Source organism: Gigantopelta aegis, chromosome 2 (genome assembly GCF_016097555.1).
Source record: "Gigantopelta aegis isolate Gae_Host chromosome 2, Gae_host_genome, whole genome shotgun sequence".
Taxonomy (NCBI): Eukaryota; Metazoa; Mollusca; class Gastropoda; order Neomphalida; family Peltospiridae; genus Gigantopelta; species Gigantopelta aegis.
In genome coordinates this window covers 13,641,255-13,661,761 of record NC_054700.1, presented here as the reverse complement: position 1 = coordinate 13,661,761, position 20,507 = coordinate 13,641,255, and the positions used below count along the sequence as shown (strand labels likewise).

The 20,507-nt window shown below is 35.6% G+C and overlaps 1 protein-coding gene across 2 annotated transcripts; it reads right to left on the bottom strand.

Moving 5' to 3' along the window:
* Positions 1 to 796: 796 nt before the first annotated feature.
* Positions 797 to 18,137, bottom strand: LOC121381513 (dynactin subunit 3-like). Of its 2 annotated transcripts, XM_041510841.1 has the most exons (8): positions 18,030 to 18,137; positions 14,346 to 14,366; positions 10,927 to 11,011; positions 5,625 to 5,711; positions 4,785 to 4,868; positions 3,187 to 3,245; positions 2,415 to 2,474; positions 797 to 1,487 (listed from the first exon to the last, which is right to left on the bottom strand). In XM_041510841.1, the coding sequence occupies exons 1-8, from the start codon at positions 18,126 to 18,128 to the stop codon at positions 1,404 to 1,406; spliced, it is 579 nt and encodes a 192-aa protein (XP_041366775.1). In that variant the 5' UTR covers positions 18,129 to 18,137; the 3' UTR covers positions 797 to 1,403. The 2 variants fall into 2 exon arrangements, with proteins under 2 accessions (XP_041366775.1, XP_041366782.1); XM_041510848.1 differs by lacking the exon at positions 14,346 to 14,366 and having other exon boundaries at positions 18,030 to 18,134.
* Positions 18,138 to 20,507: the final 2,370 nt, after the last annotated feature.

Below are 20,507 nucleotides of genomic sequence, written 5' to 3'. Positions count from 1 at the left end.
TTTTCTTCATAAGTACGAAATAATTTGACAAAATCCACTTTGGGCTTCTTACAAATATTAAGACTATCAGAAATATATTGAATATACACACTGATATTCTAAACAAGAAAATATATTTAATATGTAAGTTTAATTGTAGAAATATTTTATTAGTCGGAAACATCTTAAATGCATCAAACTCAGGAATGTCCCTTTATAACTTAACAAACAAAATAAAGATATCGGATTCCCATAATTTATTTTCAGCAACCAATGTGCACAGCATTCTGCATACAGCAACTGAACAATAAATGCATGAGAGTATATAAATGATGTAAACAATAATAAATAATAATATTTTATACTCGTCTAATAATAATTGCACCGACATAATCAAGGTCAACAGAGGTCGCAAACCAAAGACTTTAATGTCACCACCAGGATGTTTGGTTTTTTAAGGCAAGGTACTTGGGAGTTCCTCTACCTGCTTTAAAAGTCAAAAGCAAAAGAAAATTACCCTACCCAAACATTCTTAGAAATTAACTATTAAATTATCACTAGCACTTTTTTTTTTTGTACAGGGTTATAGCATGGAAAAGTGGGTAAATGGAGGTAAGGGCTGATCAGTTTTATAATTGAGATTCCATGTTAGAATATCTGCTTCCATTGTGTAAAAAAAACCGGCATCGTGGTTAGACCATCCATAACTGGTTCAACACAGGCCATGGTTTGTGCTATCCTGCTTATGGGAAGCGCAAATAAAAGATCCCTTGCTGCTAATCGGAAAGAGTAGCCCATGTAGTGGCGACAGCGGGTTTCCTCTCAAAATCTGTGTGGTCCTTGACCATATGTCTTGACGCCATATAACTGTGAATAAAATGTGTTGAGTGCATCGTTAAATAAAACATTTCTTTCTTTTTTTCCATTGTGTAAAACAAAAAGTCCATTTCATGTCGTCCATTTTTGACCTGAGTAAAATACCTTTCACCACCCAATGCCAAGCTTAAATATCTCTACAAAGAATCAAGGTTCATATGCCCTTTTATTGCTATGTATATATTAAATTGTAATGTCTCAAATCAATATAACTACACTTGAGGTTTTTAAAGAATGCATAAATTAACAAACCAGAGTAGTTTTCTTTTCTAAGAAGTGTGAGGAGCTAATAGAAAAATTGCAAGCAATTTAAGATGGGGGAAGGTGAACATAAACAAGATCTTACTAAGCAAAAATTGAGAAAGTACTCTTACGAAATATGCATTGTACAAAGCAGTAAATGTAAGAATTCATCTCGATGGGTCTTGCATCAGAAACTTTAAATCTTTAACAATGTCAACCACATGGTATATCGTATTATTTTCTTTCAAACATTGTGCTTGTATTGTGTTGTGGTTCACGTCTATCCATGTGAAAAGAGAAATAACTCATGACTTTTTAGCCCCAGCTTCCATCTCTGCCCTCGTGATGACTTCGTCCCACTGAAGAAACTGCTTGGAAAGTAAATTTACCTACAATCCGTTAAGGAAAACAAAATAATACTGCATAATTTTATTTGGTATCTACGGTAGTACCACTTTACACAGACTTCCTGCTTTATACAGCATTGTAATCGTTTGTAAAATCTGTGGAAAATTTCAGCTATTATAGTTTAAAAGAATCAAATAATTTAAAATGCTCCACAATGGAAACATGAAATATGCATCAAATAAAGAGTTTCTAAAGCAACTTGAAAATAAAAAGACCAGACAATTCCACATGCTACTGATAAGTTGAGGTAACATTTTTGAATTAGTTTACTTCAAGATATACTTTTAGCCTTCACCTAGAAAGGTCAGCATTATTTTGTTTCAAAAGCTGACAAATTTTTTTTAACAGTTATAATAACTATGGTCTCTACTAGTATTTTCAACAACAGCCCTTGCTTTTTAAAGTGCGTGGGTGCAATCGCACTCGTACAGTGCACGTTGCACTCAACAAACGTTGCACATAAAATAGATTGGTATATTTATTTCCACTGTTTACAAAAATCATGTTTTCATAGCTCATTTAGCTGATAGGAAGGTCCTTTTATTAAAACAATAAAAATTAAAAACATGGCAGTGGCTTCCATGCAGCCGTTAAACTGATATTTTTCTTTGTTGAACAAATCGGGAAATACTGGTTTAATAGACAATTTTGTAGACGTACCGGTCAAAATCCAATATTGAGGTGTGCAATTTTCCACTCGCCTATAATTTTTAAAATGTAAATGTCCACCTGGCATCAATTCAGAACTGATCTTCAGCTTTTCCTTGATTTTTGTCTTTAACTGTTACATGCACAAGGTATGCTGTGTAATTAGTAAATTGATTAATTTAACCCACAACATTCGAGTTCTGTAAAATGTCTCCCTGGTAGCATTACCAAGTGGAGATAACTGTTATGTGAAAGGATACAATGGAGTTATAGTTGCTGAGTAAAGATCTAACTTCTTCTGTCAGCTCAGCAGCTTTGTCCTGCAAAAACAATAATTAAAGTAGAGCTCCATCGGTCTGACTGCATTGCTCAGCTGTCAGCTGTCGAGTTTAGTACTTGTAGGGCCCCCATCAGTTCATTGGCTAGTGGGAAGTTAAGTCGCCACACATTCTTCTCTTTCACTAATCAATAATTAAACTTCCGTTACTTTCATTAAAATATAGCATTGTCCCATTGGTCCAACCGAAGCAACGGGAGTTTGTAAATTTTTCGATGAATGTAAAAATTACATCGTCGAGGAACGTCGTATCTGATGACATTATTTTATATTGGTGATTTGTCTTACTGAGCATTATTGTTTTAACCAAAAAAATTATTCAAAATAAAATATGAACTTTTAATGTTATTATTAGTAAGTATGTTTCAAATTTAATTATGAGTATTGTCTGTTATTTCTTTTACATTCATCAGGGTATGAACAAAAAAAATCTGCAAACATGTGAGAACGGCTTTGCCGATTCACACAATTTGCAGATGATGTTTTTTCTTCATAGTCATACACCAATGAACCAGGGCTAAAAATTTGGCTTTTTTAATGAGAATCCAGCAGTCCACGGGAATCCTTCGATTCTAAACATTTTTACAGAAGAACTTTATCAACAGTGTTAGTATATAGAAATCTGTGTCATATGCTACTAACTGTATATGGATTAAAAAAAAAAAACTTACTATTTATGACTAAACACCACATACCTGCTGCTGTATATGAAGTTCACATAACTGATGCAATTTGCTGGAAAGTGTAGGCACCGCTGAAATTAAAAATACACAAGTTTAAAACAATGATAAAACTAGTGAAACCTGTCTAAACCAGGGACCTAATATTTATGCGATTTAGACAGGATGCAGTGTTTAGAGGGTCTCGTTTTAGATTTGAGAAAATCTGGGGTCATAAAACATGGCCCGTTTTGTCAAGATTCCAGTTTGTTCAGGGTCCAGTTTAGACTGGTTTCACTGGATAATTCTTTTCAAAAGATACCTGTAATTACTGAGGACTTTTAGAGACATACATATAGAGGATATTATATGAGTGTCCATGACAAGACGATGTTTATGACACGAGTGCCTAAATTATCATATTTCGCGAGGGAAATGTGATAATTTAGGCATCTTTTAAAACAAACATAATATTTTGTCAAAAATTATAAAAAATTAAAAAATACTGACCTGTAAAAAATGTTGTCTGCTTGTTATAGAAATTTGACAGGGGTCAAGGTTAGTAGACCAGTTTTTATTTTAATGTGGTGAAGCACTGTAATAATATAGCTAATTTTAAATTTGATGACGTCAGTATTCCAATGACGTCACTTTGCATCTCCTTACAATAACTATAAATTGGGTACATGACGTTTCCGTTGTAAGAATGCTAGAAAAATTCCAATGTAAAATTGCTATTGAAAACTTTTTGTTTGAACGGTACTAATGCACCTGAATGTGTGTGAAGAAAATCTTGTGATTAAAATATTGTACCGTTTACTAAATATGGATTTAAATATGGATTTCAAGTGAAATTACGGTAAGATGTGCTATATTTATTATGTACAAAGCCAAAACAAGGGTGCGAAAGTGACTGGCGTCAACCTTAGTACATGTATAGTATTGATTTCTAACAGTCATGAACGTTATATTAATAATGTAATACAAGTTACCATTAATAATCAATTAATGTTTTATTAAATTAATTAAAAACACGTATTTGTCATTACGGTATGTCTGTAAACAGCTCATGATCAGCTTACACTCGTAGTAAAAATGTATGAATGAAGAAAGTAGTATCTGTGAAATGTCGTGTCAGCTAATCAGAAATAAATGTACTCTTACAACAGCCAATCGTTAAACGACAATTCCAGGAGGACATACGATTTAGTTATGACATACGAGGGAAATCGTACGATAAATATGAACCCCGTTATGTTGTACCTCGTAGGTAATAAATACATGTATGTGTATAAATAGAGAGCAAAATAGTTTACTTAAGATCATACTAACACACTCCCGCCCCGGAATTGCCCACTGGCTATGTCAGAGGCCAAGTCCGGGGCAGGCGAGCCCGAACCGATGTTGGATATGGGCACGACAAACAGTTCCGCATTCCGCATTCATACTAACACATTGTTAATTAATGGTTTTAGATCTTGAATATATGGTAATTGTGACATGTCTGAATCTTAAAAATAATAAATAAATAAACCCATCGATTTAGACTGGACCATTCTGTTTCAATTACATGTAGTTCATTATAGCACAGCACATACCATAGCCTTTGATATTAGATAAATGTAAGGACAAACCTCGAATGTGTTCGCTGTTGATATACTCTTCGAGACTTTTCATCAAGTCCAGATATCCAGCTTGTTTTTGCAGGAAGCCTTCCTCTGAAAACAAAAATGTATTAGTCAGTTGAGTGTGTTCAGATGTGTCTGCAGTGGAGCGGGGTTTTGGGGTCAAAACCACCCCTTGCTTGAAGCTAATTTTCTTTTTTAAATGCATTTTCTGGGGGAGTACTCTGACATCTCCTCCCGAGAAACTTTGCATGCCAGTGTCTAGACACCCCCCCCCCCCCCCCCTTGCATAATTTCGAGCTGCATAAATAGCCCCGTCAGTCATCCGATATTTCTCACGCAGGTTGGAAGGTCCTTGGTGTTGGATACCAGCAATTCTGGCTGGCTGTCAGCAATGTTTTGCCACATCTTTCCGATTTAATTAGCAGATACTACATGTTAAATTAGTTAAAGTAAAACCAACACAAAATAAAAAATTACAAAAATCATAAGAAGTAACTTCCCACTGTGACTTTACCACTGAATTCTGTCTTCTCTTGATAAAGTCTGAAAGCAAGATATATGTTTTGCTTTTCTGGTTTAGACAATTTTTGGAATTCACTCTATATATTAAATCAAAGAAAACTTAGGTCATAACGACACTTATGGTTATTCTTATCAACACATGTTAAAAAGCTTTAATATGAATTTTTTTTTAATTAAAAAATTATTTCCTCTAAAAATAACTGATTAGGATCTTTACATCATAAATAAATAAAAAAAAAAAAAAAAAAAAAAGTATGTGTATGGTCAAATTCCGGTCATCATTAACTGCACCTGCAGCCTGGATGAACAAGGTCAAAAGAATACCTGCAAGGATGACTTCAGACTTGACAGAAAGTGGTGTGGTCAAATCATCAACAAAGGCTGGGTCCAGGTACTTCTCCAACTCTGGCACTGTGAGGAAAATGATATTTTAATACAGGCAGTACGTACTTACCGGTATTACCAGAATTCTGAGATTCGTTAAACTTTATGCTTAGAAAAAAAAAAAAAAAAAGAAAGAAAAATCGATTTCACAGGAGAAACATCCTCCTACCCAGAGAACCAAGAGACTTGATCAAATACCAGGAGTCTCCCGCAGAATCCGGAAAGGTTGACAGGTCTGCATTAAAGGTATGGCTGCATAGCAATTGCCTACTAAAGGCAGCTATATGAATTACAAGACTTGAAATATACTTTGTCAGGGGGGGGGGGAAACAAAATTGCCTATTGGTCACAAATCTCTGTGTGTGTATGTATTTCTCTCGAGCTAACAACTATAAACACTTTTAAACAGCTAGCTCTATACGAAGAAAATGCCAGCCTTGGTGGTGGTGCGGTTACGCCATCAGACGTAAGGCTGTTTAGTACATGGTTCAATTCCCAGTACTGACTCCCACCCAAAGCAAGTTTAACAACTAAATGGGTTGGTGTAATACCACTACATCAACATCTCTCATTAACAACTAAATGGGCTGGTGTAATACCACTACATCAACATCTCTCATTAACAACTAAATGGGCTGGTGTAATACCACTACATCAACATCTCTCATTAACAACTAAATGGGCTGGTGTAATACCACTACATCAACATCTCTCATTAACAACTAAATGGGCTGGTGTAATACCACTACATCAACATCTCTCATTAACAACTAAATGGGCTGGTGTAATACCACTACATCAACATCTCTCATTAACAACTAAATGGGCTGGTGTAATACCACTACATCAACATCTCTCATTAACAACTAAATGGTGGGCTGGTGTAATACCACTACATCAACATCTCTCATTAACAACTAAATGGGCTGGTGTAATACCACTACATCAACATCTCTCATTAACAACTAAATGGGCTGGTGTAATACCACTACATCAACATCTCTCAATAAATGGGCTGGTGTAATACCACTACATCACTACATCAACATCTCTCATTAACAACTAAATGGGCTGGTGTAATACCACTACATCAACATCTCTCATTAACAACTAAATGGGCTGGTGTAATACCACTACATCAACATCTCTCATTAACAACTAAATGGGCTGGTGTAATACCACTACATCAACATCTCTCATTAACAACTAAATGGGCTGGTGTAATACCACTACATTAACAACATCTCTCATTAACAAACAACTAAATGGGCTGGTGTAATACCACTACATCAACATCTCTCATTAACAACTAAATGGGCTGGTGTAATACCACTACATCAACATCTCTCATTAACAACTAAATGGGCTGGTGTAATACCACTACATCAACATCTCTCATTAACAACTAAATGGGCTGGTGTAATACCACTACATCAACATCTCTCATTAACAACTAAATGGGCTGGTGTAATACCACTACATCAACATCTCTCATTAACAACTAAATGGGCTGGTGTAATACCACTACATCAACATCTCTCATTAACAACTAAATGGGCTGGTGTAATACCACTACATCAACATCTCTCATTAACAACTAAATGGGCTGGTGTAATACCACTACATCAACATCTCTCATTAACAACTAAATGGGCTGGTGTAATACCACTACATCAACATCTCTCATTAACAACTAAATGGGTAATACCACTACATCAACATCTCTCATTAACAACTAAATGGGCTGGTGTAATACCACTACATCAACATCTCTCATTAACAACTAAATGGGCTGGTGTAATACCACTACATCAACATCTCTCATTAACAACTAAATGGGCTGGTGTAATACCACTACATCAACATCTCTCATTAACAACTAAATGGGCTGGTGTAATACCACTACATCAACATCTCTCATTAACAACTAAATGGGCTGGTGTAATACCACTACATCAACATCTCTCATTAACAACTAAATGGGCTGGTGTAATACCACTACATCAACATCTCTCATTAACAACTAAATGGGCTGGTGTAATACCACTACATCAACATCTCTCATTAACAACTAAATGGGCTGGTGTAATACCACTACATCAACTCTCTCATTAACAACTAAATGGGCTGGTGTAATACCACTACATCAACATCTCTCATTAACAACTAAATGGGCTGGTGTAATACACACTATTAACAACTAAATGGGCATCAACATCTCTCATTAACAACTAAATGGGCTGGTGTAATACCACTACATCAACATCTCTCATTAACAACTAAATGGGCTGGTGTAATACCACTACATCAACATCTCTCATTAACAACTAAATGGGCTGGTGTAATACCACTACATCAACATCTCTCATTAACAACTAAATGGGCTGGTGTAATACCACTACATCAACATCTCTCATTAACAACTAAATGGGCTGGTGTAATACCACTACATCAACATCTCTCATTAACAACTAAATGGGCTGGTGTAATACCACTACATCAACATCTCTCATTAACAACTAAATGGGCTGGTGTAATACCACTACATCAACATCTCTCAAACAACTAAATGGGCTGGTGTAATACCACTACATCAACATCTCTCATTAACAACTAAATGGGCTGGTGTAATACCACTACATCAACATCTCTCATTAACAACTAAATGGGCTGGTGTAATACCACTACATCAACATCTCTCATTAACAACTAAATGGGCTGGTGTAATACCACTACATCAACATCTCTCATTAACAACTAAATGGGCTGGTGTAATACCACTACATCAACATCTCTCATTAACAACTAAATGGGCTGGTGTAATACCACTACATCAACATCTCTCATTAACAACTAAATGGGCTGGTGTAATACCACTACATCAACATCTCTCATTAACAACTAAATGGGCTGGTGTAATACCACTACATCAACATCTCTCATTAACAACTAAATGGGCTGGTGTAATACCACTACATCAACATCTCTCATTAACAACTAAATGGGCTGGTGTAATACCACTACATCAACATCTCTCATTAACAACTAAATGGGCTGGTGTAATACCACTACATCAACATCTCTCATTAACAACTAAATGGGCTGGTGTAATACCACTACATCAACATCTCTCATTAACAACTAAATGGGCTGGTGTAATACCACTACATCAACATCTCTCATTAACAACAACTAAATACATCAACATCTCTCATTAACAACTAAATGGGCTGGTGTAATACCACTACATCAACATCTCTCATTAACAACTAAATGGGCTGGTGTAATACCACTACATCAACATCTCTCATTAACAACTAAATGGGCTGGTGTAATACCACTACATCAACATCTCTCATTAACAACTAAATGGGCTGGTGTAATACCACTACATCAACATCTCTCATTAACAACTAAATGGGCTGGTGTAATACCACTACATCAACATCTCTCATTAACAACTAAATGGGCTGGTGTAATACCACTACATCAACATCTCTCATTAACAACTAAATGGGCTGGTGTAATACCACTACATCAACATCTCTCATTAACAACTAAATGGGCTGGTGTAATACCACTACATCAACATCTCTCATTAACAACTAAATGGGCCACTGGGGCTGGTGTAATAATACCACTACATCAACATCTCTCATTAACAACTAAATGGGCTGGTGTAATACCACTACATCAACATCTCTCATTAACAACTAAATGGGCTGGTGTAATACCACTACATCAACATCTCTCATTAACAACTAAATGGGCTGGTGTAATACCACTACATCAACATCTCTCATTAACAACTAAATGGGCTGGTGTAATACCACTACATCAACATCTCTCATTAACAACTAAATGGGCTGGTGTAATACCACTACATCAACATCTCCACTACATTAAACAACTAAATGGGCTGGTGTAATACCACTACATCAACATCTCTCATTAACAACTAAATGGGCTGGTGTAATACCACTACATCAACATCTCTCATTAACAACTAAATGGGCTGGTGTAATACCACTACATCAACATCTCTCATTAACAACTAAATGGGCTGGTGTAATACCACTACATCAACATCTCTCATTAACAACTAAATGGGCTGGTGTAATACCACTACATCAACATCTCTCATTAACAACTAAATGGGCTGGTGTAATACCACTACATCAACATCTCTCATTAACAACTAAATGGGCTGGTGTAATACCACTACATCAACATCTCTCATTAACAACTAAATGGGCTGGTGTAATACCACTACATCAACATCTCTCATTAACAACTAAATGGGCTGGTGTAATACCACTACATCAACATCTCTCATTAACAACTAAATGGGCTGGTGTAATACCACTACATCAACATCTCTCATTAACAACTAAATGGGCTGGTGTAATACCACTACATCAACATCTCTCATTAACAACTAAATGGGCTGGTGTAATACCACTACATCAACATCTCTCATTAACAACTAAATGGGCTGGTGTAATACCACTACATCAACATCTCTCATTAACAACTAAATGGGCTGGTGTAATACCACTACATCAACATCTCTCATTAACAACTAAATGGGTTGGTGTAATACCACTACATCAACATCTCTCATTAACAACTAAATGGGCTGGTGTAATACCACTACATCAACATCTCTCATTAACAACTAAATGGGCTGGTGTAATACCACTACATCAACATCTCTCATTAACAACTACCCGGTAATCCAGGGCTCACATTGGAACAAATTTTGGTTTAGCCAATTGACTGCCTTGAAAATTATAAAAATGTGATTAATTTAAGAAATATTTTAGTAGATTATTTTAAGGAATATTTTACTAGCCCAAGACTAAAGTTTATATTGGTATACCATTAGGCTGGCTGGGAATGCACACTGCAACTTTTGACAGACATTGTAAATTTATGCCTTATGAAATTTAACACACTAACATTTTGCATCCATCCCATTTCCAAATTCTTGTATCAACCTACTAATTAAACAAAAACACATCTTGTATGCAATTAACATGTGCAGTATTTTATGTGTAAACCAAGAAAGTGTAAACTTTATTACATGCGTAAAAAAAACTAATTATTTTCCAAATTCCTGTATCCACCCACTAATTAAACAAAAACAAATTTTGTATGAAATCAACACATGTATAAACCTAAATAAAGTGTAACGTTTATTACATGTGTAAACAAATAAATTGTAAAGTTCTTAACATACATTTGTCAAATGTTCGAAGAATTTTTTTCTTTCCCGCCGTTACAGCAAACAAATTGCTCTGAACACTGGTCATGTTGTCAATACACTGAAAAATTAAAATTTAAAAAAAAATAAACATTGGCACATACACTGCAACATATACATACATGTGTTTATACATAGGTATGTGTTAGCAGGGCTTTAGATTGAACCAAAGCTGAGGCGATAAAGGGTGGGCCCAAAATAAGTACAGTGAAACTTCTCTAAACTGGACACGCTTTGGACTAAGTAAAAAGTCTGGTTTTAAGAGGTATCCGGTTTACAGAGGTTTTCTTCTGCACAGATATTTAAACAGGGACCATGAAAAAAACATCCGGTTTTGAGGGAATTCCAGTTTACAGAGGGTCCGGTTTTGAGAGGTTTCACTGTATGCCCAAAATAAGCAAGCCCAAATTAAGTACAACATGCTAACCTCAAAACATTTCTCCTCAAAATCAATGGAATGTTATAAGCTCTAATTAGATTAAAATAACTTGAAATGTATTTCTGAATATATGTACAATTCTTTACCAGTTATTATTAACATTACTGCACTAAAAAGACCTTGCCATGTTCAGAACAGACAAAACCCCTGTCATGCTCAAACTACTATTAGTGACAGAGTTTCTGTTGGAAAGAAATTTTTGGGTATGAAGCCATGGAAATGAATATTTAAAATGTTGGCATTCTCCCCCAGAAAGAAAATGGTTAGGTTTATCGTTATGGTTAAGAAAATACTAAAGTAATGATAAGAGTCATTAATTTGGTCAAACGGTGAACTTTAAAAAAAAAAAAAAAAAATCTCCAAACATTTTGGGTATGGCGCCATACCCATTTTACCCTGAGTGAGATCTAAAGCCCTGGTTAGACATTTCTGTTAGTAATTTGGCAAATTCTAGCTAAAAAGGTACAAACCCATCTTTTTGTTTACTTAGGTTAGTCAATTAAAATAAAGTCCTGTTAAACTTACACAGTATCAAGTTGGCTTTCTGCCAAATTGTGAAACACAACAAGTCATGTCATGTCATGTCATAGGGTTTTACGTGCACATTCAGAACAAGCTGTTGTAGTGCATGCCTGTCGTGGGCACAAGAGCCAGCCTTGGCCAGCTCCTCCATCCATGACAGGAAAGGTGGGGGGAAGGGGAGAGGAGGGACCGCCTGCACTGGCAGCCCGATCAAATCGGTAGCAGGTGGGTGAGGGTGGTGCTATGGAATTTTGAATGGAGCAGTTAATGCCAAAGAGAAAAGGGTGCGCAATTTTGATTGAGGAAATTTGGCGCAATTTTGAACGGTCGGTCGAAAGGTAAATGGCTGAGCTAATATAGGTTTTGGTATTAGTGAATCGAGAGTAGCAGACCTCTACGATGCTGTGGCGTCTCCCTAGGTTGCCCATAGGGCCCTTATAAAGGGCCTGACCGCCTGACACACACAACAAGGACATGTACATATATGTATTTGTATTGAGATCCATTATATAATTTCACAAATGACAGCTTCAACTTTGCACAGGTACCTGTACAATGTGATTGTGTACATGTCTTCAGATAAACATTAGAGCTTATATAATAATGGGAGGTTTGCAATACGATACGTATCCTGATACGTGGGTCACAATATGATATGTATCGCAATACTTAACTTTTTATATCAATCATTGATAATTAAACGACCGGCCTCGGTGGCATCGTGGTTAGGCCATCTGTCTACAGACTGGTAGGTACTCGGTTCAGATCCCAGTCGAGGCATGGGATTTTTAATCCAGATACCGACTCCAAACCCCGAGTGAGTGCTCCATGAGGCTCAATGGGTAGGTGTGAACCACTTGCACCGACCAGTGATCCATAACTGGTTCAACAAAGACCATGGTTTGTGCTATCCTGCCTGTGGGAAGCACAAAAAAAGATCCATTGCTGCCTGTCGTAAAAAGAGTAGCCTATGTGGTGACGGCGGGTTTCCTCTAAAAACAGTGTCAGAATAACCATATGTTTGACGTCCAATAGCCGATGATAAGATAAAAAATCAATGTGCTCTAGTGGCGTCATTAAATAAAACAAAAACTTTTAATAATTAAACTATTTAGTTTAAGTTTATGAAACATGATAACCGTAATCAAAATTTAAGACATGACACAAGCTGTATTACGTACAGGATACTTTTACTGTCACCTGACAATAAAATGAAATTAAAATGTTTCAAAATAAGTCTTTAGAAAAATTAACATAACATGCTTGTTCAATGCAGTTCAATGGAATTTCAAGTTTTTCTTGAGAGAAATTAAATTGTTAAAATATTTAGGTTTCAGTGCAGACAGTTACAACATCCCCTGCTGTACTGAAAACCAAAAAGTATTAAAACATGAATGTACAGCTGTCCTAAATCAATGTATCGTATCTTGACCCTCGTAATGCGATACGATACTGTATCCTGTATCGTTACAGCTCTAATAAACATAATTCATGACATGCATAATAAAAGTCGATCGAACGTTCATTGCACAGTTAAAATTATTTCAATTTTTTTTCCAAATTTTAAGCATTAAAAATAGTAAGTTTTAACTGAAAGATAAGAACATACAAAAAATAAAATAAAATAATTATAAAATTATTTAATAATAGTCAAAACAATAAAATTACACAATTTGCCATAAACATTGTTTAGAATGCATTGTACATTAAAGAAATGGAATTCTGTAATTTATCAGTATTTTTATTAAAATAAGATGTAGATCTATATGTACATGTATTAAACAATGTTATTATATGTAAGTGTACTGGTTTGTAGCATTCTATGTATATGTGCATATGCAAGGACAACAACTCGGGGGTGTCGTGGTTAGGTCATAGGACATAAGGCTGGTAGCTACTGGGTTCGCAGCTCAGTACCGACTCCCACCCACAGCGAGTTTTAACGACTCAGTGGGTAGGTGTAAGAACACTACACCAACTTCTCTCTCACTAACCACTAACAACTAACCCACTGTCCTGGTCAGACAGCCCAGATAGCTGAGGTGTGTGCCCAGGACAGCATGCTTGAACTTTAATTGGATATAAGCACGAAAAGTAAGTTGCAATACAATGAAATGAAATAAAGTACAGAACTTACTGAATGAATCAGTACAAACTGGTAGTTGAACAGGCAAAGTCTATATCATAATACTTACTATGTACCTTTGAATAACATTGGTCTTAACTCTTATGGTAAGTTATGCAGGGGCGGCACAGTGCAAAAAATAGTGGTACGGCTCGTGGTTGCCAGACTCGCCTTTCAAATTACTTGTACGGATATTTTCACAGATATAACAAATATAACCCACACACAAAAGTGGTACGGCCATAGCCGCACCGTCTACACCGCCCGTTATGGTGCATCACTACATGTATAAACAAAACAAAATATTACCTGGACGTCTGCGGAAGAACCCTGAAAATACATGCAAAAACATTACACACACACTGTACACATGGATATATCACGAACAAGCATGCAAACTTAACAAGTCAAATCCATGCAAATATATAGCATTAAAGTAGGATAACTGCATGTATTCACTGCCAAGGTATGCAAATTCTACATTAAAAAAAAAAAAATTTATATACTAGTATGAGATATAAGGCTTAACAGGGGTGCAGAATGTACTCTCCCGCCCGCTAAATTAGAGTAAAAATTCTGATGGATGAGTTAAAAAATGCAACTACCAGTCCGACAGATGATCTGTCTTTATCTGACTAAATTAAAAAAAAAAATTTCATTGAATCTGTGACTCTGCATGTCAAAATTCCAAACTATTCAAACAAATGGTTGAGAAAGATGATAAAATACACAACAATACATGTACCACATTGATAAACTTTGGACTTTCGAACTGAGCAAGCGCGACATTCTGAAAACAGAGCCAGTCAATGGTCAATACTTCCTAGAAATGGCTTATTTATTATGAAAGTATGCTGACTGTGTTTTGCATAGATGGTTTTGTTAAATACTAACGGGGTGTCATTTGAATTTTGTAAATCTATATGAAAGAAAGGTGAAAAAGCTGGGTCTTTACCAGAAAATTTCAAAATGTATAGATTTGTCAATCAAAGTTTATGGCTAGGATTTGTTTGCTGCGTGATGCTGATCACTTACCAAGTAATAATGATTTTTTAATTAAATACATAATATATAGAGGGCTGGCCAAAAGTACTCGTCCGCTCGTCCTAGACGAGTAAAATTTACAATTCAGTTGTCCACTGGGCAACCAAAATTTGAAACATATTCCATTTTTGCACCCCTGCTTAAGATACAAATAGTTGTAAAGTGCAGTTTTCTACGTGTACATGTACTAGCTAGGTATCCAGTGTAAATGACAAAGGTGTGTACCACCAAATCAAATCTTGTAGCTGGCAACAATAACATATATATGTGACTAAAGCTGACACATGCAACATTTCAAAGAACACATACCATTATAAATACATGTACATATAAATACTCCAACCCATCACCCTTTTAAACGTAATACAGGAAAAAAGAGGGTTAAGCTGTTACATGTATAGTTTCAGGTATTATTATGAGAAGAGTTTTAAATTTGAATGCTCTAATACAACAATAATCATATGTATGACGTTAAATACCATCACATCAATTGATCATCTTAAGCGTTCACAGATTTCAAAGATTTCACATATCACTAATACTATTACACTGAGTAATTATACACACACTATGTACAGGAAAACATCCAACAGCACAGGTATTTAACTGAAACATTGTTAAAAAGCAGTACTGTTGGATTAGTGATTAATATATGTGAAATATTTGTTTTCAGCAAATGTGAAAATGATCGATGTAAAGGTATTTAATGTCAAACATTGAAGCACATGATTACTGAACATTGTATTAGAGCAGAAATATTTTCAGACACTGATGTGAAAACTTTTTTTTGAGGGGAATGATTAATTCAATAATGGTTCCCCTAACTTAGTTTGTGAGGAGCATAAGATGTTTAAGGTGTTATCATATTGATATAAATTTATAAATTCACATGCCAAGGAGAGCTAAAATAAACTATTCCTCAAAATTGAACCAGTCTCAGGGGAGTGGGTGACAGCTCCCCTTAAACTACAAGATTGGTGTTGATGGTAGGCAAAAATCCCACGTTTTTGTTACAACTTACAGACTTGTCTATGACAGAACTAGCTTCAGTCACCTCAACATTAAACTGACATGTTGTTAACCAGTACCAACATGTCACATGGGTACACACTTTGCTCTACGTCACCAGCTGGTGCAAGTTCATTCTGCATGATAGGGGCAACAGGTTTCTTCATGTAATGTAGGTACCGGTTAACAACATGTAAGTTTAATGTCATGACTGGACTCGAGAATAATCAAAGTAAAGCTCTGTGGTATTACAGGGGACAATATTTCGAAATCTGAGGGAACCGGAAGTCGGTTCACGTGGTTTTTACCTAGGTAACCAATTGTTCGGTTACGTGAATTATATTGGCGTAACCCGTGGGTTACCTCAAAATTACATTGAAATTATGTTTTAAATACATAGTTTTTATCTGAAACAAAGTTAAAACAAAGACAAAAGGAAATATTTTACAAACAAAACATGTCTTTAATGCTTGCTAAAGTTAACAATATTATAAAATAACTGAATATCAGCCCCAGTACTGAAACAAAATACAGGGGCGTAGCCAGAAATTAGCATTACGCACGCCAAAGGCGTGCCCGAGTGGGTATATTCGGGGGGAGGGGGGAGGGGGGAGGGGGGAGGGGGGGGGGGGGGGGGGGAGGGCTCCCCCTGTGAAAAGTTTGAAACTCAGGACACCTGTAGATGCAGTCTGAGCCTTTTCGGAGGCTTTTTTTTTGGTAATCTTTTTTTTCGAGTCAATTTTAAGAGGATATTTTATAGAACAATTACAGACAGCCTCGACCTACTCCAGGATTTAGTTTTTGCATTACGCACATGCGTACTGTGCGTAATGGGTGCTACACCTTTGAAATATATACATAATCATTTGGAGGGATTCCTTTTTGCATTTTACGGTGGCTATGCTACTTTCACTTTATCGAAGGCACTTCTATACTACAGTGACATTCCAAATGTTTGTTGTTTCAAAGCTCATTATGCGATGTTAGTATTTTTAAATTTTTGTGACACTTTTGGATTCCTGTTTACGTTAAAACTGTTTTTAACATATGTAAACTTTTAGGCAATCCAATATTATGTCTACATATATAAAATAGCAGCAGATAATTTAGCCGTCCCCAGCGGTCTGAGCACATTTCTTTAAAACTTTTGGCTCGACTCTATACTGAACATTTACTTTAGACTGGTTGCAAATTACAACTGTTGTTTACCGATTTGCTACGCATTAAGTATCTAAAATTCAGCCTAAAACATTTGTCGAAATACTAGTAGTATGTCTGCGTGAATAAACGTCCTGTGATTGTGAAATTTGCAAGTTTTAATTTCTGAACATTTACAGGTCATGACTTAACCAGTTTGCGGTTCGCGTAAATTTAATTTTGCGTAACCGACACGCGAACAGAACGGCGGTTTGCATGAAATATTGTGCCCTGTATTAGATTTAAGGGGGAAAAAGTGTATTTTAGACACAGTAGCTTGCTACCATTTGGTTGTCGACGATTGCCAAAGCATTACATAGATTTCCTCTAGCCTTTCCATACATATGAGTATTAATATGGGGAGGGCTGAAGGTAACTCGAGCTAGAGGACAGTACAATTATAACCATTCAAATGTTACTTAATTTAATGTCCGATTAGTTCTTGGAACAGAGTACTCAGCTCAGGAAGACAGTGTATGGGCGCACGAGTGTTAGTGTGGACCATGGCCACATTCCACAAAGCGATCTTAGCACTAAGATCACCTTAACTTAAGTCCATAATTAGAGCTATGATCGTTTCGTCAAACGGGGTTTTATGCCTGTGGGGGGTGTGGCTCTGGTGCCACTGTCAGACTCATTGTGACTGGTGGGAGAGAGAAAGTGGTCTGTTAAGCAGTGAATTTAAGATTTCTTTAAGACCGGACTGCATTATAAAATAGTCAAAATCGAGGACAATTGGTGTACTTTTGGATACTGTGCATCTTTATCTGCATTTCCAAATACTATAGCTTCTAGTGCTTCTATTTTCCCCTCGAGAACATCCAACTCAGTAATTTCCGCCATTCTTCCTCTTCTGGTGTATTTTCTACACAAGTTATTTTCCCTTTTAACCCGAGTAGAATCAGCCAACTTTCACAACGGGCAGTAAATATTAATAGACAGTTTATAATTTAAAATTTCATTTTTATTTTAGTATTAAAGGCAAAGCTTAAACAGTTCACGAAATGTTTGTGTTTATATTCATTTAAGTTTAGGGCCTCCACGATTCCAAAATATTGGACTTAAGTACTCGAGGATCAAACTCGACCCGGACCCGAGTACCCGACACTAGAAGATAATGAGACTGAGGAATAAAGTATAATAGCATTATGCATCTTAATTCCAGCGCTGAACATGGATGCCAAATCATGCCATTTATAATACTATATTTCACACATTCAACTTTTGTTTCCATGCAACCGGCGGCAAGCATAATGATAAAATTGCATTAAAAAATATAATTAAATGAAAGTTCTCTTCCTTGCACGGGTACTCGAGTCCTCTGTACGGACTCGAGTCTTGCTAGACTCGGCCCGTGTCCGAGTACTCGAGAAGACCCTAGTTAAGTTACAAGACTGTAAAATCACATCCGGTCAAAAGCCAAATATACAATACTGTAAAACAATGCAAAATGCTTTATTATTGTGGTTACATATGATGTATTATACAATTATACCTATACAGCCTGGCGACCTACAATGTAACCTAGCAATAATAAAGCTAATGACGTAGTAATGTTAAGAATAATGAACAACTAAATATATACATTAAACAAAATAAAACAATTTATAGTTATGTAATTTGATAAATGTTTTAACTAACAAACTAAAGTAGTGTCGGAAATAGAATAAAACAGATTTTCTTCGATTATTTCTTTCATATTAAACTGACAAGTAAATATTTTGTAAATATCTATTTAATGATACTCTACCTAATTTAGCATTTACTTGTTTGGGCTCTCATTGATGTACAATGTGGTATTTACTCTTGAAATTAAAAGAAATATTTCGGTAAACAGGTGATTTGTGCACTTTATTGGAACAAACTATAACACATTTTGATCGACATTTGTCAATTTCATTTACCCTTAAACAAACTTTTAATTTAAAGCGGCAAGTTAACTGAGTATTTTGAATTGCAGCATAAATTATTAATTATTATCAGCATATTTAGTGACTATAAATTCAATATAAGTACATTAGAAATTTACACAATCTTGCAACCACTTAAAGGTGCTATATCATAGTTATAATGGAGCATCTGTTTGTGATAAAGATTCTCCAATAAAAATGTATTTTCTACTAGTAGTTAAAATTATTTTGTTAGAATCATTTATGGGCGTATAGATGAAGGTGTAGTCTTTAAATTTTAAAGCAAAATTTAATTAATTTTTTTTATTTGCAATAGCTGTCATTATGCAACTTGGAGATAGCTCCTTTAACACATAGCACCTTTAATATCGGTATAATAGATCACACACTCAAAATGGTTCTTGACAGTTTTGTTCAAAAGTTACTTAGAAATGTCTACAAATATTTTGTTTTAGAAAGGATAGAGGTAAACCGTCATCAGAGACGGTCCCTCATATTGCAACAACAATGAAATTGACACATGTCGATCAAAATTTGTCATAGTCTGTTCCAATAAAGTACACAAATCACCTGTTTACTGACATCTTTCATTTAATTTCAAGAGTAAACACCACCTCGTACATTAATGAGAGCCCAAACAAGTAAATGCTAAATTAGGTAGAGTATTATTAAATAGATATTTACAAAATATTTACCTGTCAGTTTAATATGAAAGACATAATCGACGAAAATCGGTAACCACCCAGACAACCAAAATGTTGGAACTGTTGGTCATCAGTCTCCACCTTTAGGGTTGTAAGAATCCCTTTTCTTCTGTTCAGTTTTGTCTTGAACAAATTTGCTCCTTTTTTTCATGTCTAACAACCCAATTTTGTCGAATTAAAACAAAACAGCGTTTTCAACGTCATCATCATCAACATCATTTATTCATGTAACATAGGTCTACTACTAATTATCTTATAATTTAAAATATTCATGTAGACGTTTTGATCCATGAACAGCTGGGACGTTATACCCGGGGATGATATTACTGATGACCAGTTCTACTCACAAAACATCACAAGTGCTGCTCGACTTCTACCTACATTGTACTAGTATCTACATATCTAATCGTATGAGTCATGACAATACCGTAATGCGACAAAATATTGTCAAACTGAGGACGAACTCGCTTGGGGCGAATTGGCTTGGAGTAGAACCGTCAGGTACCCAAAAGGAAAGATGGAAATAAAATGAACTGGTTTTATACAGTTTGATACGGCACATTGTTGTTTTCTGCTGTCCTAAGAACATAACCTATTGCCAATACACT